The sequence below is a fragment of the Periplaneta americana genome, chromosome 16 (assembly GCF_040183065.1).
Source record: "Periplaneta americana isolate PAMFEO1 chromosome 16, P.americana_PAMFEO1_priV1, whole genome shotgun sequence".
Taxonomy (NCBI): Eukaryota; Metazoa; Arthropoda; class Insecta; order Blattodea; family Blattidae; genus Periplaneta; species Periplaneta americana.
The window spans coordinates 111,721,495-111,744,659 of record NC_091132.1 but is presented as its reverse complement, the minus strand read 5'-3'; the positions used below and the strand labels follow the sequence as shown (position 1 = coordinate 111,744,659).

Below are 23,165 nucleotides of genomic sequence, written 5' to 3'. Positions count from 1 at the left end.
TTACTTTTTGGTGGAAAAACCTGGTATGATGCATATAATAATTGAAATAATGGACTTAAATTAATAAAAAAATGGTTTGACATAAATTATCTTTCTATCAACGAAAATAAAACCATAATTATTCCATTCTCATTATCTGAAAAATGTAACAAACCTCCTACATCTATATTAAGTATTAAATTACATAATTCTGATTGTTGTCTTATACAGTGTAAATGTCCGATTATTAAAGAGTCCTCTGAAGTTAAGTATTTAGGCATAATTTTCGATAATCATTTAAAATGGAACCAACACATTAATTACCTTTGTAATAAATTACGTAAAATAGTATATTATTTTGTTTTATTGAGGAATTACTTGTCAATAAGTTTATTACGTACAATATATTTAACTTTATTTCAATCGGTAATTATGTATGGAATTATAGGATGGGGTAGCTCATTTAAATCCAATTTTAATCCACTTTATTTATTATAGAAGAAAATAATTAAAACATATCTTCATAAACCTATTCATTTTCCATCTCAAAATTTGTTTCTAGACTTTAATGTACTTAACGTAAGACAAATTTATTATATTGTATTAATAAAATTCATACATAAAAATCGAAATAATTTTGAATTGTATTCTCATAGTTATGAAACAAAAGGTATGAATTCTTTAAGATTGTTTGAACCAAAATGCAACACTGTTACAGCATTTAATCATAGTAGTAATTTAGGCCCAAGAATGTATAACAAATTTATATTTTAATATCCTAGTCTTGTCTATTCGAATAGTTCTAGTATTAAATTAAAAAAGTTATGCATGGATTTTATAAAAATTGAAAAATTGTAAATTTAAATTTATATACTATAATTGCAAATTGTATTGTATAATTATTAATTATAATTGAATTATATAATTATTAATTTCAATTCAGGAATCTGCCCCTGAGCACGAGTTCTACTCTTTCAGGGGCGAGCTAAAGTTTCTCTGTATATTTTATATTTTATGTTACAATTATTAGCAAAATAATAAATAAATAATTTTTTTAACTTCCTGCGTTATGGATTTTAAAATCATTCGCCCACATTTATTGTTGTTTCCGGTAAATTAAATTTTCAAAAAAAAAAAATTCTTCAAAATACTCTTTGATATGTGTGGAATGCATTGCATAACATTTTGTGGGTATTTGTGCCCTTATCGGATGTTGAGTCGCCATCTTTAAACTTCCTGCGTTATGGATTTTAAAATCACTCGCCCACTTTTATTGTTGTTTCCGGTAAATTAAATTTAAAAAAAAATCTTTAAAATACTCTTAGATATGTGTGGAATGAATTGCATAACATTTTGTGGGTATTTGTGCCCTTATCGGATGTTGAGACGTCATTTTTAAACTTCCTGCGCCATGGATTTTTAAATCACACGCGCACATTTATCGGTTTCCAGTAACTTCATTTTTTTGCTACATTGCCAGACAAAACTGAATATAATTTCTGAACTATTTAAGATACATGCATGAAATTTAGAACATACATTCTTTAGACAATTCGGAAAAGTTTCTCTGTAACAAAATTTTTTTAATTGATTTCATTTTAAAAATACGTCCGTTTGTTTGCAAGAAAGGAAATCAGAAAATTGTTATTAAATTTTAATTGTTTATTTTACAAACGTAGGAACTAATATCAAAATTCTGTTACAGACAGTTTGTAGAACATGCTTTTGCAAATACATTGCAAAAAAAATTGAGTCTATCTTTAAAAACGGTTTAGATATATCGGTTTTAGTACAATTCTGCATTGGGTATATTTTTTTCAAATTTTTGCCCCCAAATAATTCTTTTTCAAAATATTTTTATTTGGTTCGGTTCCTACAGCTATGAGCTTTCTACATACAAAAAATTAATATTTTACACCAAATAGGAAAAAAGTTTAAAAAATAGCATCCTCTCCTCTTAAGCAAATTTCTACAATCATCACCATAATGCTTCTTTAGGAGAGGCTGTACATCATTCAGTTTCTCCTGTTTCAAAGGTAGAAGATGTGAAAGACATTCAGGAAAAATCTGTGAAATTGTTTTGCCTCTTTACCACTGATTGAAATATCCCTTGTTGGAGTTGTAGTTCATTTTACCTTTTACAATTACATTTTCCCAGAGTAGTTTTCTTAATTATGACCCTCTTTTCAGTAGAAATTAATGAAGATGATTTTGGGATCTGCAATACAACCATTGTTGAGGTATGTTTAAAATAATTTCAGAAACTATAATAAAAAATGTTGAAAATGAAAAAAAAAAAGACAGACCTTATCTACAAGAAAACAAAACTAGGAAGGAGACAGTTTTGAAGACCAATATACATACAAATATAAGAGTAGTTAAGGATGTAGGAAGTTTTGAAAGTTAACATTGATCTATGGAAGGAGTAAGTTTTGTAAATAGAGAGAATATCATCGAAATGATAGCCGTCCAAATCTTGGATTTAAAATATCGGCATCCTAATCAATTCAAATGAACAAAAAAGAAAATGTAAATTAATATTAAAAAATACATAATGAAATTTAAAAAAAGAATATTCTGCGACAAGATGTGGTAGCTATCAAAACGATAAAAATTTATTGAAAATAAATGGATACTTAATGGATCGAAAGAGTTTTGAAAAATTAAGTCACATTTGAGGCTGATATTCAAAGCGACCGTGGAAGATAAATTTATCGATAAGGAAATTTATAAAGATCCGCCATTACCTCAAATTAAAAAAAAAATGGATGTAGACTAGACAGTTTTGCAAGTGGACGCTTCAAATGTTAAAAATATTATTTAGAGATAATTATCAAGATGTCTTTTGTAGCGCTATCACTACAGATCAAATTCACACTCTATCCAAATTAAGAAACGTAATGGAAGTTTAGATATGAAGTACGATAAAAGTTTATCAGTAGTGCTTGATACCGCAAGATGGTGACGAAATTTCTAAATACGAGTCTGGATAAGCATTAACTATATTATATATTATATCAATAACATACTTGAAGAGAACAATTTTGCCCTCTATGCCCAGCACTTGACATAGTCCATATGAAGACTTAGTAACTACTGCATCACTGTAGGCCTGCAAAGTCGATCTGGTAATAACAAAACAAGTAATATGTGATTTTATCTACTGCAACAATAGCTGGTACAATTCTTTTGTTACTGGCACTGGTGTCATTATTATGAATTTTTTAAAAGTAATAAAGGGTATAATATTCTTCTACAATTCATTTCAACTATTTCAACTCAAACATAATATTAAAAATACAAAAGTGGGAAATACTAATTGTCAACACTCTGTATAGAGTTGTCACATTTCAAGGGCTGCCAAGTTGGACAAACCACAAACCCTTCATCCACAAGGACAGCGTTTCAAATTCTGGGACTATCTCACCGAAAGCTGGACTGGTGGCAGCCCTAACTTTGTACAAATTAGTGAAAAGAGTAGTTTATTTTGCCGGTAATTAACACGGTCTAAAATATTCAGTGAGAGAGACTAGAGATTAGAAAATGGACAAAATAAATAGTTAAGCGTTGCATCAATAAAATAATAGCAACGTCGGTTAATTACATATAAATCAGTCGCTAAGTTGCACAATATTTTTTACATCTATGAAATTCTGCATTTTGTAAAACAATTTCACAACATTGATAAAGTTTCTAATAGTGAGAAACGAATACACAGACGTTCTGCAAACTATTCACACAATATGTTGGGCACGAAACAAGCTTATCGATATACTAGGCTACATACAACAAACAATATTACGTCATATACTTAATTTTATGGAGCTGGATTTCTTCCATGGTTGTTAAAGAATTAGAAATTAACATAGTTTATACGAGTCTTTATCTAAATCTGTTTGACTGACGAAAACAACGCATCATTGCTTCCTCCTTCTTTAAGATTAATCGTAAATAGACTCTATCTCCGAAAAATTGTGAATTCCTCAACCTGAACCTCATCTAAACAATGCACCGTTGCTACCTACTTCTTTAAGATTAATCGTAAATAGACTCTATCTCCGAAAAGTTGTGAATTCCTCAACCTGAACCTCATCTAAACAACGCATCATTGCTTCCTCCTTCTTTAAGATTAATCGTAAATAGACTCTATCTCCGAAAATTTGTGAATTCCTGAAGCTGAACCTCATCTAAACAACGCAACATTGCTTCCTCCTTCTTTAAGATTAATCGTAAATAGACTCTATCGCCGAAAAGTTGTGAATTCCTCACGCTGAACCTCATCTAAACAACGCACCGTTGCTTCCTCCTCCAATAAGATTAATCGTAAATAGACTCTATCTCGGAAAAGTTGTGAATTCCTCAAGCTGAGCCTCATCTAAACAACGCATCATTACTTCCTCCTCCAATAAGATTAATCGTAAATAGACTCTATCTCCGAAAAGTTGTGAATTCCTCAAGCTAAACCTCATCTAAAGAACGCACCATTGCTTTCTCCTTCTTTAAGATTAATCGTAAATAGACTCTACCTCCCAAAAGTTGTGAATTCCTCAAGCTGAATCTCATCTAAACAATGCACCATTGCTTTCTCCCCCTTTTAGGAAAATATCAATTAAATATGACAAAGAGTTGAATCTCTGTTCCTTTTTTAGAAACCATCAATTGAGTAATAATTACTGAATTATTCAGCTATGACAATAATAATATCATATATTTATTATAGTTCACAGACAATATATATATATATATATATATATATATACATACATGCATACATGTAATCATTGAAGCCTTACATTATATAATTTATAATTTACATATAGATGTACAATTTTTAATATAATTTCTAAGCTTAACTATTTAATATAAAATGTTTCATCTTGCACTTGCGACTAGATTTGTGTATTATGTTACAATTAGTCTTTGCTCACTTGGCTAAGATGTACTTCACTTTTCAATCTGCAATATGCAGCTATCATATATATAAGTCTTCCATTGTTCTAGTATATTTAAAACTTTTGAGTATATATGTTTTATTTTATTTATTGATAGTACTATTCAAAAAACTAAACCATTTTTTCTTATCCATTTTTTTTCTCATTCAATTCTAGCTATTTCTTTTATTCTTTCCATTCTAATTTTTTTACCAAAAAATATACAGAGTTATTTGCCTTTGTTATTATTATTATTATTAATATTATTATTATTATTATTATTATTATTATTATTATTATTATTATTATTATTATTCATGAGTTTTCTTATAGCTGTTTCTTTATTCATTTGTAGGAACTTTTCATTTATGAATTTCATCAGTATTCCTTTTGTATATTGACATTCAAAAACAATATGAATATCATCTTCCCTATGTCCACATAATGGGCATGTGCCTTGAGGTAAATTACCTCTATTATTTGTTAATCTCCAGTCTGAACCAGGTTAGTCCAAATCTTTCTTTGAATTTCATATTATCTATATATTATGTACTCCGACCTCATATCCTTTTATATTCATTGAAAATATTGGGGAGCGCATTTCATTGATACTACTAAAATCATTTTGTCTAGTAATATTTTTACATCTTGATTTAACCCAGGTATGCCTGAAATATTTTTTTACAATTTTTGTGTATTTTACAAATCACATTTAATGCAGTATATAATCGAAGTACATGTATGGCGTCAAAACATTCCAGTTGTAACTGGTTGAGCTAGAAACAGGTGTCCTTTTAAAAGGACAGTAGGCATATGGGCATACATTTTGAGGAAGAATTGTAAACTATGCTTACATGAAAGAAAACAATGTAATTGTTATAATTTATTATTATTATTATTATTATTATTATTATTATTATTATTAACAAATTATTACGCTGTTATTTTATTATAGTTTATTATTATTATTATTATTACCACTAATGTTATTCTGCATTGTGGCTACAATCATTTTAACTCTAGAATGCTATCGTTATTGAGTAGTATCGTACTGCTATTGATACGTAAAAATATGTGATAGGCGAAGAAACGTTGAAGTTTCGAGGAAGAGGTAGGCCTAATATTGGGAGAGAAGGGACGATACATTTAATGAAACAATTGCTGTGGCAATGTCGAGAGACAGGTTTGAGTTCATTTTCTCAAATCTACATTGTTATAACAATGACAATTTAGATAGAAAATAAGACCTCTTCCAAAAATAATAAATGAAAAACAATAGAAACTTACAGTATATCCATTCAATACCTCCCTCCAGAACATCACCAGTCTTCCACTTGTAAACAGATCTTGCTGTGCAAATCTAGCTTCCAGGTAAAGCTCCCTGTGAAGCAGACTTGAATAATTTCAAGGGAAAAATTGTTCCCGAGCCGGGTATCGATCTTGGGACCTTTGGCTTAGCGCACCAATGCTCTGCCGACTAGCTACCCAAAAACTACACCCGACACCGTCTCAACTTTTCTCTTTATATCCATGCACCTCAGTGGGCTGACAAGAAACCAGAAACCCAATTCTGAGTGCACACAAACCCTGTGTGACTCGAATTGTGGTTTTCTGTTAATATATATACTTGAAAGCCAGATTTGCATGATATATATGTGGTAGTTAACAGAAAACCACAATTTAAATCACACAGAGTTTGTGTGCACTCAAAGTTGGCTTTCAGGTGTCTTGTCAACCCACTTGAGGTATGTGGATATAAAGGGAAAAGTTGAGATGGTATCGAGTGTAGTTCCCAGGTAGCTCAGTCGGCTGAGAGTTGATGTGCTAAGCCAAAGATCCCGGGATCGATATCCGGCCCCGGAATAATATTTCCCTTGAAAGTATTCAGATCTTGCTGTGTTCGCAGAAACATTGCTATGACTTTGCGTCTGCTCTTCACGCAACAAATTTGTCACCCCAATCCTAAACCCTCCCCCTCCTCTTCAAAAAGGCTATGCTAAAATATTTCTGCTCGTGCTGCAAGCTGTGAACCAGATAGATTAGTAGGTGTTACATCACGTTGTCCTCTGAATCCTCGTCTGTTACATCTTCAGTGGAATTTGTTGGCTGCATTATAGCGATATGTCTGTATCTGAGATGAAATTTCACTCGTAGCATAATTTTCAAACGTAGATAGCATTTTATACACGGAAAATCCACTAAGATTTGAAAAAGCGAAACAATTTCGAAATGTATGGGAATATGCCAACTGTCCTTCTAAAAGGACACATAAGTTTTTAAGTTTTCGTCATTGTAATGTCGCAATGAATAGATATTTCGAACGCATTGCGGTTTCACGTTATATTTATGTTTATTAGGAGTCATTTGATCTACAACAATTTTTTAAATAATTTCGTACTGTAACAATATTTAACTTTCATATCTGATTTGCGTCTCAGATGCCATAGCTGAAATAAACGAACAACTCTCGCGTCCACATCTCAAACTCAACGGTGACCAGAACTCTCATTACCAGTCTTACCACACCTAGCAAGCCTCTAATTAAGACCAGTAATAGTGACACCTGTGAAAAACCAAATGCGTTAACTGCAGAGAGGGTAATTTGAAACATTGACCACTGTCCTTTTAATAGGACAGTAGGCATATCTGGGTAATTAAATTTAGGCTTTCAGCTATGACTAAATCTTCATATTGTTGTAGCAACGTGAAAGTAAAGAAAATTAGGACCAAATGCTACAACTGTTCAGTTTTTGTAACACTGTTAAAATTATTTTACTCGGATGTGAGCATACTGAGATTTACCCACTTGGCATCATGGTTAGAGTTATGAAGCGGAGAGCTGTTATTTCTTTCCATACTACAATGTGCTACTTTTTATGCATTGCAGACCTTGGAGAACGCAAATCTCGCATCACAACCAGAACTGGAGCAGCTGGATTTAAGCCGCAACAATATAGCCAACATTGCACCAGGAACTTTCCTGGGACTCGCCCATCTCAAGGACTTGGATCTCAGTGTGAATGCTCTAAGAACTGTAAGTTTCACCATGCTTTCCATTAGATCCTATATTCATGGTTTGAAATTCGACCGAAGATGAAGTTTTGAAGAGCGATAAAAATGTATTACAATGTTACCTTCGAAAAGAAAGTAATGTGGAGAATTCAATAGGGATATCCTGAACTAGCACCAACAGATAGCGCACGTGTATTTTGAGGGATGCGCTTTGCGTTTGCATTTGTCTTCCGGTATATAAACATTGAGGATTTACGTAGTGTATTAGTACATTAAATAGTCTTAAAAACAACTCAAAATGCCAAATTTTTGTTGTGTTTCTATGTGTAAAAACCAGGGAAACCTTTTGCCTTCATTCAGGTCCCAAAATATTCTGAATATATGCTTTAAACCATAAAAATTCAACTAATTAAATTGCGCCTCGAAAGTGCTAGCTATTAAACAAAAATAACTACTTCAAGTAAGGAATTGCTGGCTACAGTTTCATTTTGGAAGAGGGAAAAGAAAATTAATGAAAACATATGCAACCTCGACAGCGAGCTATGTTAGCTTAGATTACATTCAGTACTTCTAGGAGTCTCCGCAGTTTACGCTTGTAGTAAACTCTCGATTAACTGGGATGTTTATTATCCAGGACGATCCATAGTGAAATCCATTTCGTGAATGATTTTTTAATGTGCTGTAGACTAATAATATTAAAACCATGTTTTTACTTCAAATTTTCAAAATCATCCTTAATAGTATTCAAAACTGCATGTCCTTAACCTACAAAACACACGAATAATCGTGATATTATTGTGATAATATTATATCGTCTCATCAAACATTGCATTTGATCTTCTGCAACTAGAGAAAGAAATACGAGGAATTCAATCTAGATAGTCCCTTCTCTATAAAAAAAACACATTGGTGGCTGCATATCCTGTTTTTAGCGTACGGTACTTACAATACTAATGATTAAAGAGGTAATATTCACCTTCGACAAACTTCCTATTTTATTTTTTTATTCGTGCACCTCGATCTCGAAGTTCTCGTTTACGTTCATGAATATTCAATTTACTCGTATCTATCGCTCGGTATTATACAAGTTTACGCTATTATTTATTGTAAATTAAATTAAATTATGAGGTAAGAAAATATTTAATTATATTAAATTATACTAGGTTATACAAAATAAGTATAAATATAATTTTGACACGCACAGAAAACCAACAAGCGGGAAACGTAATCAATTATAGCATATGACATAGTATAGCCATACAACATGTTGTCTCTCAGGGAACGCTCCTGCCATCTAACGGTAAAACTTTGCATAAGATATCCCTATTATCAGCACGTACAAAAATCCTAGGGGCGCGTAGTTAAGACGTAACGCTGCAAGCCGGAAGGTAGCGGGTTTGATTCCCGATGGGGTCATGGATTTTTCCATTGGTCAAATCTTCCGGCCGCATCATGAATCTGGAGTATACTTAGCCTCTAACAAAAATTAATACCGAGGGCATTTTCTTGGGATTAAAGACGGTGGGCACGTAGGACTGACATCCTATTGTCATTAAATGCCGATTGTCTGTAAAGGCAAAGAGTTAACCTATCGCCGCCCTCTGTCATGGAGTTGAGTTTACTTTATAAAAATCCTAAACCTAAATAAGAGGTCTCAAACCAAAATTTTCTGAACTTTTTTTGCCCACATTGAAGCTAAACTTTGCTAGATATCATTCTCGGGGTTGTTAATTCCGTAAGCTATTACATTCGCTTCATGTCATAAGAGGATATTCATACTGCTGATTCTGTTAGATTGCAGAGAAGTCTTAACTGGACAAAGTGGAATTATCTGGGAAATCTCAGACCTCGAGTGACATTTATTAGGACTATTTCGTGGATAAAATAAAAATGTAAATAATATATCCCTAAAATTCGATCACAAAATGTTAATTGTTTATTAACGAATATTTAACCTATTCAGACATTGTGAAGTTGAAATACTCGTAGATGAATATCGATTACTGCAATAAAGAAATTCGATGTTATTATTCAGTAATGCCAATTGCGAAATACAACTTTAACAATGTTAATTACATGTACTGCACTTTTCTCTTATTATTATACCATAAAAACATTTTCATTATCTGCTGAAATCATAATTTAATTTAACAGTAACAGTGGGGACAGCTATATAACAATGCTTATGTATTCACAGCGAGACATGTTGCTACATAGTGAAGCCATCTCTGTATAGATAGGCCTAATTAAAACACGAATTTTATTACGCCATACGGAAGGCAGTTTGATCAAAGACCTTATTATCACTATGCAAGGTCATTGGGTTTGATATGTTACATAAATTTGAACATCTGACTTTCTATTAATTGTTTCATTTCATTCCCAAAATAAAATTTTATAGGCTACAATATTATAGGTTAAGTTACTCGTACCTGTGGGAGCAGGACCAATGTCAGCTGTGTCTTATTTCGACCGTTACAATCAGTGCTACACGAAAGCATTTTTTATAGCTCGACAAACGCATTCTCGCTGTAGTGTGTAACGGAACTAAAGCTGCATCTACACAGTTCAATATTCCAATCGCGTATGCGTGCAATCTGGGAAGAATATTGAAAGAATCAAGTTTAAAGGGTACGTTCAATTAAGATGCATGAAGATTTTGTGTCTACATGGTGCGCCGTTTTGAACGTCGTCTTCACTGCGTAAATATATTAATTAATAGTAAATATCAATATTGTATTCATTACTTTGAAGTTGAAAGAAAAGTTTAACCGTGTAGCTGCATCTTAATGTAAGTATTCATGATCATCAATTCACGGAGAAACAGTTGGCGACAACGACTAAACAAAAGAACGACCATGCGATAAATTGATAGCGATAAATGTAGCTGCAAAAATTATCGCAAAGTGTGACTGTGATTGGTTGGAATTCAAAATTTCATTACACTTCATTGGTCGAAAATGGAATGACGTCATATAAACGAAATAGTCATCAGTTAATAATTTCCTGGTGTTGTAATAAAATCAGACTAAATCCAGACAAATCACAAGCTATAATAATGGGCCACCAACGAGCATTAAACAAAATAGATCTAGCCACAAATACAAAAATAAATAATACCACAATTAGATATAGTAAGACAGTAAAACATTTAGGGATATATTTAGATTCAAATTTAAATTTTCAAAGTCAAGTGACCTACATATGTACTGTAAGAAAACTTTTTCCATAATTCATTTCCTCAGACACTTAACCAACGTTTTACCTCTCAGCCTTAAAAAGAACCTGATCCAAACTTTAGTGGTGCCCCACTTCGATTATTGCGATTCTCTATTCACGAATCTAAATCATGATCTTGCCCATAGACTACAGCGTGTTCACAATATCTGCATTCGTTTCGTTTGTAACATTAGAAAATTCGATCATGTAACACCGTCACTAGAATTGTTGTCTTGGAGTCCACTTAAAGAAAGAAGATTCTTCAACTCTCTCTTATTACTATTTAAAATCATCCACACCTCCAAACCCTCTTACCTAGCATCTCGTTTTGTTTACCTTTTACTACCTCGAACCCGGAACATGTACCTTCTCTCTATTCTCTCTATTCCTCTGCACAGAACATCCTTCTTTCAGCATATCTATTCCATGCCTCTGGAACTTTCTCCCTGACCATGTCAGAGACTGTCAGACAATATCAAAATTCAAATTTTAATTAAAAAACCACATTCTAGTTCGTGGAATTGCTTGTTGATCACCTGTCACGTTGCGCAACTTCGGCTTAACCCATGACATATAGTAAATATTGTAACTACGCTGTTCTAAAATTGACAATTAATATGTAATGTATTGATTATTATTATTATTTATATTATTATTATTATTATTATTATTATTATTATTATTATTATTATTATTATTATCAGTTACCAGTTATCACTATCATCATTGCTATCTCTGTTTTTCTTTCTTTTTTTTCTTGTATTAGCTCGATGAGAGCTCTATAGTGTTCTTTTGATCCTGTTGACCCTCTATAGGGCTTTAATTTAATTTGTATTATTTTCACCAGCGTCTGTATTTTTTTTTGTATTTATATGTGCTATCTGGTGGGATGGAAGAGAAGGCCTTATGGCTTTAATCCTGTCAGATTAAATAAATAAATAAATACATAAATAAAATAAATAAATAAATAAGTATATAAATAAATATAAATATAATCATACTGAACTTGTATGTTCCTATATGCAATTAACTATACATTATTTATTGTGAACTTTAAGTAACACATTACGTTAACTAAGCTTACTCATGATAGCGCATGCCTTCTACGTAAGAACAATGTTACTTAATGACTTCTCATGTAAGACGAGTGGATTCGATCCTCGAATCCTTATTAGACTTTCGTGGGACAAAATGAACTATGGAGCAATTTCTCTAATAGTGTAATAGTCGTTCCTTCATTCCTTATCGAGATATGGTATCTTAAAGATATGAAATATCCTCGTCAGTTTCACAAAGTAGTCGAGTAAAAAACTGTTTATCTAATTAATATTTATAAGTGTTCCTACACAATGATTACTGATAATACGTTTCCCTTGGAGATAACAGCGTTTGAAGTTTGTGTATATGTGTTTGTGATATGTTACAGTGGGGAATATTCATAGCTGCTACGCATGCACTGCAAGCCCTGTTATTAAAAAAAAAACACACACTCTCTGTAATTCAAATTATTATTGTTGTTGTTATTGTAATTTTATTTATATTTATTTTTCTGGTTTTATTTTCCGCAAAAATGTTAAATACTGTTGTATTTAGTTTAAATCTAACAGATTAGACTGCATGCAATTATGTACTCTGTATGCAGCGTTCGAGAGAAATGCCTTCTGAAGCCTCGGGGTGTATTACTATTCACAGATCTCAGAAAAGCGCCGTGCGGAGAAAGGGTGTGTTGGGGTGAAATATTAGTCAATTTGGGTGTCATAAAAGCTGAGAGTACGGATGCATGCTATATGGCAGTGGTGGACTGACTCACAGATTTCTGCTAGCTTGACCGTATATTTTTAAAGTTATTCAGACAGTGATACTTTTCAGCACAACAGCAAAATCTACACTGTTACTTACTATTCGAAGATCCGTACCTTTCACAGTTTAGCTTTCAGTGTCGCATGATTTCGTGACACGTGAAGTGCTCAAGTTTCGTTCAGATCAGTGAGAAGATAAAGTTGTATTTGTTGTTTTATTTAATGTAAAAATGTGTGACTATAACGAGGTGTGTCAGTGTGGCGTTGGAAAACTTAAATTAAAAAAAATTTCCGACATAATATGAAGTTTGAGGAAAAGCAACTTATATTTTCTCCGGACAGACCAGCGGCTGGATTTCACATATACGAGTAAATACAGGGACATCATTTTATTTTTACTTCAATTTTTATTGTACCTGAGTTTTTTAATGTACTTCACTCCCACCCCTTCAACCGTCTTCCACACAGATCCAAGACCGCATATACAGTCATAGTAGCCACAGTACGTTCCAAAAATATGTTCGCATTTTCCAGTGACGAAAGAGCTTTCAATATTGAATCATTTTCGCACAGGTACTGTCGTCCATTTGCCTACGTCGTATCCCGGTTTCCCCAACCAGCTTTTATTCGCCAGCTAGTGGCTGGGCTGTCTTAGCTCTTTTCTGAGAACATTAATTTCTATTAGGAATTGGACGTCTACCTAATATTATACAACTGTTTAAAATAACTTAAATAAAAGGGCCTCGTTAAGTAATTAACTGTCACGTGATTTCCCTCCTTTCTACGACCCTACGACATAACCACTTGGACGGACAGCAGTAGATAGTATGTCTGAGTAATTTTATCTTTTCGGCCAGAAGTGAAGATTGAATTTACAGTACGTAAGGTACTCTATTATAGAGTAGATACAGAATTATTTCAACATGAGTTAGTAGTACGAAGAACGAAACTGGTAATTGGAATTAAGTACAATATGCTATAGTGCGATAATATGCACATTAGAACTGAAGCCTGTATCGAAATGTGTTTAAATATCCATATTATGATTATTTTTCAATTTAACTTCATTCTCTATATTGTACGCTAATGTGTTGTAGACAGTATAATATACACTGCATAATGAATACGTCCACATGGACAGCTCAGTTCGTGAGTAAAAACACTCATAGTTAATACTGTACTGTATTTTGATTAAACAAAAACCTAATGAAAATGATGAAACTCAAAAGCGCAATATTTCCTAGTTTACATAAATGGATGAACTACTTTTCTTCCCTCCTATACCTAGTAAAGTGATTTGTTTGTATATTACGTCAGTATCATCGAACTCCAGTCGTGGAAGGGGATAGCAAACGGCGTTGACCCAGAGGTATAAGCAAGTTAATATTAAAAATGTTAGTAAAAATAAAATTATGTCCCTGTAGCCTATATCTACTGGTAAATTCACGGAATTATATCTTGAAAGTTAAATAATATAACTTTACTTTATGTAATAATAATAAGTTAATAATAATAATAATAATAATAATAATAATAATATCATCACCATCATCATCATCATAATCATCATCCGATTCAAGCACTAGATCTAGTGGTCTGAGCGCTGGCCTTCTATGCTCGAAGTTGCGGGTTCGATCCCGGGCCAGGTCGATGGCTTTTAAGTGTGCTTAAATGCGATACCCTCATGTCAGTAGATTTACTGGCATGTAAAAGAACTCCTGCGAGACAAAATTCCAGCACACCGGCGACGCTGATATAACGTCAGCAGGTGCAAGCGTCTTTAATTAAAACATAACATTTAATCTAGTGGTCTGTTGCGCTCTCAATGGTCTCGGCCATCTTTTTAATGGCCTTCCATCATCGTTGTCCAGAAGGGCGGTAATATAGCACTGCCTTTGGCCGTATAATAATAATAATAATAATAATAATAATAATAATAATAATAATGACAAAAGAAGGAATAATGTCTAGCCACGCCCAATTTATGGAGATAAATTAAAGTAATTGCATAGTGCATGCCTTGGTCTTGACTTTATGCGTCGCCACTGATATGTAATACCTGTACTGTTCAATAAAGCGAAATTGAACAGGACGAGAAAAATCTGATGAATTTTTAGGGACAAAGTTCTTTTACGTACAGTAAATCTACGACATCATACCCACAGCTTTTCATTCCTCCTGGAGGAAGTCATGCTTAGTATTCAGAATCCATCGCCATCGGCCGAAATTGAGGCAGCAATCTCGGATTGAACGGCTACCGAGATGATGGCGATATTACGTCTCTTCTAAATTTGTAAGGTTTATTCAGTGACGACAAGACAATGATTGTAATTCATAATTCTAATTCCCTTTTAATTTAAAGAGACAACTGAGAGGCGATAATTTGGCAATACAATTACTGCTGGAATTCTTTTCATATATTCTTGAAACTCTTAAGGGTCGATTTCTGAAACACGGACGAAATCGTGGTTCCAAACCTAGACTTTTAAACCGCGATCGAGGTCTGATCTTTATGCGATTTCTAAAACGAAGTCGAGACGCGGCTTGAGAAGAAACCGAGGTTCGTGGGTTTTATATATGGCAACGCAGCTTAGAATCGATTTTTATTTGTGTAAACAGTCAATATTAGAAAGAAATGAACATCGGGATTAATATTTTTATTGAATTGTAGTAAGTCATATTCTTTTGTTCTCAGCTAAAGTATTTTTATATTTACTAATTTACAGATTTATTATGTGCGTTTAAAATACTAGCATTACTTAGTATTTAATAGGGAACGGATTTTTAGGTACCAGAATGATATTGACCAAATAATCAGCACAAGTCGAGCGTTTATGTTTTAGTTTATAATTTGTTCATAACTATTACCAACATTAACAACCTGAAAACCTGTTCTAAGGAATTAATAACTTAAATATTAACTGGATTAAAATTTCAATTGGAATTAAAATGCAGTAGGCCTATGGTTCTATTTTCACATATAAAAGACTAGTACTACGTGGAAAGCCCCGGTAGCATAAAACTTAAAATAAGAAGACAGAATCACGTTTGCTTCATATTCTTGTAAGCCCACATCATTTTCGAGTATTAAATAAATGTCCAAAACTACTGTAAAGACTAAGAATTAAGATATATCGTCTTATAGACATAAAGGTATAATTACTATAAAATATTATATCTTACTTCCCTCAAAGCAACAAGAAGGTGTAAAAAATTGCCTCTTGCACTTCGTTGCGGATTATTATTTAGCATTCTTGCTGAATTTTGCGTTGATTCCTTCGAAAATCTAAATATTCGCCTGAAATTATCGTCGTTATATAGTTGCAAAGGATTATTCCTGTCTCTCATCACACCAATCCGGGGATTTAATGCTCGTAGACACAAATTTTCCGTGATGATCATCCAGCTGATCTACTACCTCCATCTTGTATACATGAGACAGTAGTTTTAAACTTACCCTAGCCCTGGTCTCTGCTTCAGACGATAGTTCCGAGCCATGGCTAAAAAAAAAAAATTAAGAAGACCTCGTTTTATAAATCCAAACGCGATTTAAAGCCATGGCCGTGGTCTAGACTTCGTTTTAGAAATCGAACTTAAGTATCTCTTAAAAGACGATAAAATCATAACTGTAATTTTACTTATACAGTACATTTTAAATCCGTCCCAAGCTACAGATGCAATATAGAGACGATAAGAATACGATGGGGCGAAAATAGAAAAGCGGTGGAATAGAAACTGGGAAATCTGAAGTACTCAAATGAAATGTACCACATAGCGCCTTTTCCTACTACCATATTACACATACATTTCTTGAGAAAACTCAGCTGACTTACAAATTCAAATTCAAATTCAAATTTATTCACAACTTACATTTGAAATGATACATATGAATAGATACCCGAAATGAGCATATGCTCGTGCTCGGGTACAGTCCAGTAGTCTACATAAATTTTACAGAGATCAATAATAATGTTGATGATAGAAATAATAGTAACAACAACAACAACAATAATAATAATAATAATAATAATAATAATAATAATAATAATAATAATAATAATAGAATAACCGTGACGGAGATAATACAAAGATAGTAATACAAATTAATTAATTATTAATAATATATATAAATCCCACAAGGGTAGCTGCCCTTCAGTAAGGGTTGCCAAAAGACACAGCATACTAAACAAATAAAATAAAATAAAATGAACATTTGCGTTATCACTATTTACGATGTTTATTTTCAAATGGAAGCTACCCTTGGGAAAGTACTTTTATTCAATAATTAGTAGTAATCAAATAGAATATAGGGAAATTTAGGTGTACAGGTGATTACGTAAAATCTGAACAGAATATTTCACTACGTCTATAGCAATAATTTTCAAAATATTTAAAGGAATTCCAAAAGACTTAAAACATTCAACTGAGAATTTTGGAATTGATCCCCTTGCTCCGAACAATAGGCCAAATACTTCAATCTGTCCTTGTATATGATAATAATCTCTAAAGTATTGAATTGTAGGGTCATAGATGATCTTCTTTTCTTCATGTACTGGTACAGGTTGTTCAACTGCAGTTTCAAAGTGCACGGTGGGATCGATGATAATTGCTCTGTCATTTCTATTAATGGTAATGATGTTAACAAAAATATTAACAATAATAAAATAAATACTAAGACTGATAAAATAAAATAATAAAATCACTTAGCGAGAGTTAACATAACTTAAATAAGCATATAATAACCAGAAAAAAAATAACGAACTCGAAAATCAACAAAAACGTTCGTTGTATCGCAGACGACAGTAACCGCCATATTGACATTATGTTATGCATTATTGGTAGTAGGGGGAAGCCGAAGGTCTACATCCTGACGTTCTCTTCGAATCTTCTCATACACTCATGGGACGTTAATGCTGAAAAACAAAATGTCTACGAGTCAAACTGTTCACTATTACCAGGATAAATACAAAGAATACTGAAATATATTAATCAAGTTTCAGTTATAGATCTCCCCTTTTGTGCAAGAGGTATCATTTATTTATGAATGGCACATAATATTTTCATGTTCTATGGTATTTTAACATGACTTCTCATTGCCACAGGTGGAGGACGATGCGTTCGAAGGATTAACAGGCCTGGAGTCACTATCTCTTAAAGACAACAACATCCTCCTGGTTCCTGCCTCAGCATTGGGGCGTCTACCAAGCCTGACATCTCTGCAGCTAGATTACAACAGGGTGGCGGCCTTATCAGGAGATATCCTGAGAGCTGTTGCCGGCCGTGTTACAGCGCTCAGTCTTGCTCGCAATGTTGTGCGTGAACTGCCTTCTGCGTCCTTCAAGGAGTTCACGCACTTAGAAGCTCTCGACCTCAGTGGAAACTTGCTGACTAACATCGTGGCTGCAACGTTTACTGGGCTCGAAGGAAGTCTAGTCGAACTAAATCTCTCAGGAAATCGCCTTACGACTCTCCCGTCACCACCGATTGCTCTTCCTCAGTTGCAGGTGTTGGATGTATCACGAAACCAGCTGGCAGAAGTTCCTCGTATGGCCTTGACTCAGTTGCCTAACTTAGTGCATTTGAACCTCAGTAACAACCAGGCTCTGGGTTCTATATCACCCACATTACTTCATAATCTTCCAGAACTTGCAGAACTAGACTTGAGTCACACAGGCCTTAAAATGTTGTTGCCTGAGCTTTTACTCCGCAGTCAAAATCTTGAGAAAGTCTACTTTACTGGAAATTTAATACAAGAAATACCAGAAGGTGCTTTCCGCAACTTAAGAAACCTTACAGTTATTGACTTGTCAAACAATCAGATCCTTAACATACGGACGGGAGCGTTCATGGGTCTTCGAAACATAAAAGAAATATATTTAAGTGGCAACCGATTGACAGCTTTCAAAGGAGAATTTTTCCGAACGTTTGGAAGCGACGGAAGTTTGGGGACAAGCTTAGAAGTTCTGGATCTAGCCGATAATGAGCTCAGTTATCTATTTCCAAGTTCATTCCGGGTACATCCTCGGCTTCATCGACTGATTGCCGCTGGAAATAAATTCTCATTTTTCCCCGCAGAACTCATATCATCACTGCAGTACTTGGAATATGTAGACTTAGGAGGTAATTCTCTGAAAAGTGTAGAAGATCTTGACTTCGCAAGTCTCCCACGACTCCGGACTTTAATATTATCGTGTAATGAGTTGGAAACTATTAGCGAGCTAGCATTTCAGAATTCTACGCAGTTGCAGATATTAGATATTTCAGGAAATAAGCTTGACCGCCTCAGTGAAAGAACATTCGAAGGTTTAGTTCGTCTTGAGATGCTGAACCTTGAAAATAACTTACTTTCTGAACTTCCTGATGCAATATTTGAACGTTCTCGTCTTCAGATGTTAGAGAGTATAAATTTGGCGGGAAATAGGTTTGAGTCTCCACCGCTGCAGCCGTTACAGCGTCAGTACTTCTTCCTTTCTGCAGTTGATCTATCACGTAATCAGATACAAGAAATACCACCGGAAGATTCTATCATGGTTAATATAAAGAAACTAGATCTATCGTATAATCCACTTTCTCAAGAGGCCATAGAAAATGTATTAGGAGAGCCCAAGACAGTTCGCGAGCTAAATCTGGCAGGTACCGGAATCACATCTGTAACTCAAATGGAAACACCCTTCTTGAGGAGGCTCAATCTCTCACATAATGCTATCAACAGTCTACCAGATACGGTATTTGAACGACCGACGTTGCTAGAAGAACTTGACGTTTCTTACAATAGCTTGAGTGAACTGCCTCACGTGTGGCAAAGATTGAAGAACCTCCAAGTGCTTGACGTGTCAAAAAATCCTGTGATGAGCATCCTACAAGGAGATCTGGATGGCTTGGAAGGTCTGCAATACCTCAGGATACACGACCTCACAATGTGCACTCGCCTTGAGAAAAATGCTTTCAAATCTCTTGGCAATCTTGCAGAGTTACAAGCCTATGGTTACCCTCGTCTAGGTTACCTCGATGTGCCAGGAATTCTTCGAAATCTTCCAGCTTTAGAGAAATTGGACATTGAACTGAAGGATGCAGCTGTGAGCGGAGATCAACTCACACCAGCTCTGCAACCTCGTCTCAAGGAACTTGGACTGCGTGGACCGAGAGTTCGTAGTTTGTCTTCAGGTGTGTTAGCAGGACTAAGAGGCCCTTCCGTTCGTGTAGGACTGCGCAACACTTCTGTGTCAGCTTTACCTCCGGCACTTTTCTTCACTTTACCTCGCTCCACTCGTCTAGAACTGGATGTATCTGGAAGTCGACTAACCACTCTTGGTCCACCCTTACTGGCAGCTCTGGACGAGCGGAAAGGTGACCTCACTCTTATAGGCCTCTCTGATAATCCTATAAATTGTGACTGTAGTGCCAGAGCTCTAAGGCGTTGGCTACCAGGAGCTGGGATGTCTGGAATTCGTTGTGTATCGCCAGAAAACCTGAAGGGACAACTCCTCGTAGAAGTTGCAGATGATGAATTAACCTGTGATCCTAACCGTCCGTCAACTACAACACCCAGTACAGTAGCACCTGCAGTATCAACCACAGAACTGGACATAATTTGGTCTGTACCACCGAACAAAGACAAGCCTTCTTCCAGCAATAAACCTGTCACAAGTACTGCCAACAAAACGCCACCAGCTACGGGATCCTCAAGTCTGAACAACGATGATACACTCATCATAGGCATTGTTGGAGGAGTGGTTGCCTTCATAGCAGTTCTTATTATAGTAATATGTATCATCAGGATACGAATCACTAATAGTCAATATAGGGGCGGACCTCTTGCAACACCAGGGGCCCTGTCAAACGGTGGACATGCTGCGTCAATGATTACTGCAGGTTCTGGATGCACCTGCGTCAAACCCCCAATTGGTCCACCCATGTACATGGCGCCATACGGGCCAGGATATGCTGCCACATTACCTCCAAAGCTCATGCCTCCGACGTCTGTGTCACCTCGACCTCCATACTCCACAATGGGAAGGCAACCCTATTATCAAAGTCCACCCTACTATATCACCTACCCTACAGAAGAAAAGGAGCACCGGTAGCCCCAACAGATTTGTTACATAATTATAAATAAAATAAAAATGGCAGGACTATTTTTAACGTGGAAGTTGGAGCTCAACAGTCATGATTCTTACTACTGGTTTAATCTTTCTCTCGATTCTTGATGCTAAAAAACTAAAGTCTCGAAGCAGATTAAGTGACAAGTGTTCAGTGCGTGTTGTACTCTTAATTTAAATGAGTGAGCAGAGAAGTGATTCTGTGCTTCAGAGAGTTTTCTATGACTTAAGTGGCCGAAGAAACTGCCGGATATTTTGAACGGTCCACTGAGTGGCTCAGGCTTACCGATGAAACATGTCTTCATGTCAGTGATTACATTTCCAAGCCTATATTTACTATAAAGATTTCTGTTATACATTTTATAATATCGAGATCTGTTTACACATTTTTGTTGGTATAACTCTATGGTATTCTGTGTTTTTTACACGTTCAAATGGAATCGTATTTACTTCCATAAATTCATACATAAAGGTTTCTTTCACTTATAAAATATTTTATAGAAGAAGAAACGTAATTATTCATCAAATATCTTACCAAAATTTGCAGACAAATGCTTATCAGTATCTATGACTAATGTATGAACTAAAAAAATTGTTTTACTATATTCACAAAGATGTTATTTCTTACATGTCAATAGACGTAAGATTGAAAGTTAATACATCCCAAATGAAATAACAGATAGAAGGAAAGTGAATGCTAAATTATGCTATTTATTTAGCGTATTTTATGCTAAATTTTCAAATGTGCATTATTATTCTTCTGTAGGAATTACTGAAAGTTAAGCCATTCACTTCTACACAGATATATAGGCCTAATCTAGGTATAATATGAACCATTTATCAGTTTTCAAATAATGATATGAAGTTTGAAGAATTTTCTGTGCGTCATCTCACGTAAATATGTTTCTGACGTTAATAAATGGGTGTAAGAAACATCTATAAATATGTTACCTGATTATCTGATGGAATATATGTTACGGCAAAAGTAACTAATCAGGGAATTATAAATAATAGCCGGTAATCAGTGTCAGGTTAGGTATGGTTTGTTCTGGTTCTTAATATACCTACCGAAAAACGTATATGCAAGGCATACCAAACTAAACCTAACCTGTTACTGATCTTCGATGATGTCATTGACGTCCGTCATATGACAACGTTTCGGTTGTTATGTAAATTCGCCTTTACATAATATTTACCGTAACATACAATATATACACGCTTCGTGTAAACAAAATGTTGTTAAATTTGTACCGCGCATTACAATAATAGCTAGTATTGTTGAATAATAACGAAAAATGAAGCAAGAACAAAATGTGTTGTGTAAAAATAGCTAATATATTCACATCATCAAGGCAAACTGTTGTTTGTATAGTCTACTCACTTTATTGAAAAAAAAAAACCGTTCTGTTCCATTGTCAAAATTTACTCACTAGAAGTGTCACAGTCAACTAATCGTAGGGCCTACGTAATTCCTACATCAGCGTGTTTCCGTGAATTTGACCCCTTGACCCTATGTACTCTGTCTCGATTTTTGAAAGTGGTCCAAAACGGGTAAACACTAATAATGTAGTTACAATCCGCCCAGGCGTTCTTGAGCCCTGTAGCAGCACTGTCGATTTTAAAATGTCACCCTCCCCTCAACTACTCGAATTTCTTTCTACAGTTTCCTACAATACCCGCTTAGCCCTCTGAAACCGCCGACATTTCTACCTGGATCTTTCCATTAATTTGTTGTAAAAATTCTAGTGATATGCAAGAGTGGAAGAAGCTGACCGAAGCTGCTGATACTTGAGTGGAGGAAAGGTGAGTGACAGAGGAAGGGAGAAAGAAATTTTAGTTCTAAAACTCACCTGATCTCCCCGTTTGTTGGGTGGATAGTATTATGGTTCAAATTCATCACGTAAGAAAACGTAGGAGAAATACAAAACAAGAGACTTACGGCCAATCCTAATGAGAGAGATAAATATTTAATTTTCTGTCAGGATTAACAATTTGGGTCTGCTGAATTTTATAACTACAAACGCTATCAACTGATCAAAAGAGGATGATATGGGCCCTAAAATTAATTAGAATAGCAACAATACATTGCCATATTTCCGCTAATACAGGGACATCATTTTATTTTT

The 23,165-nt window shown here is 34.4% G+C and overlaps 1 protein-coding gene across 1 annotated transcript in view; it reads left to right on the top strand.

Moving 5' to 3' along the window:
- LOC138691076 (chaoptin) overlaps positions 1–21,296 on the top strand; it is a 257,907-nt gene extending 236,611 nt beyond the window's left edge. The window contains exons 7-8 of the mRNA XM_069812767.1: positions 7,798–7,944; positions 18,043–21,296. Of these exons, the coding sequence (XP_069668868.1) occupies positions 7,798–7,944; positions 18,043–21,024 (3,129 nt within the window). The 3' untranslated portion in view covers positions 21,025–21,296. The remainder of the gene's footprint in view (positions 1–7,797; positions 7,945–18,042) is intronic.
- Positions 21,297–23,165: the final 1,869 nt, after the last annotated feature.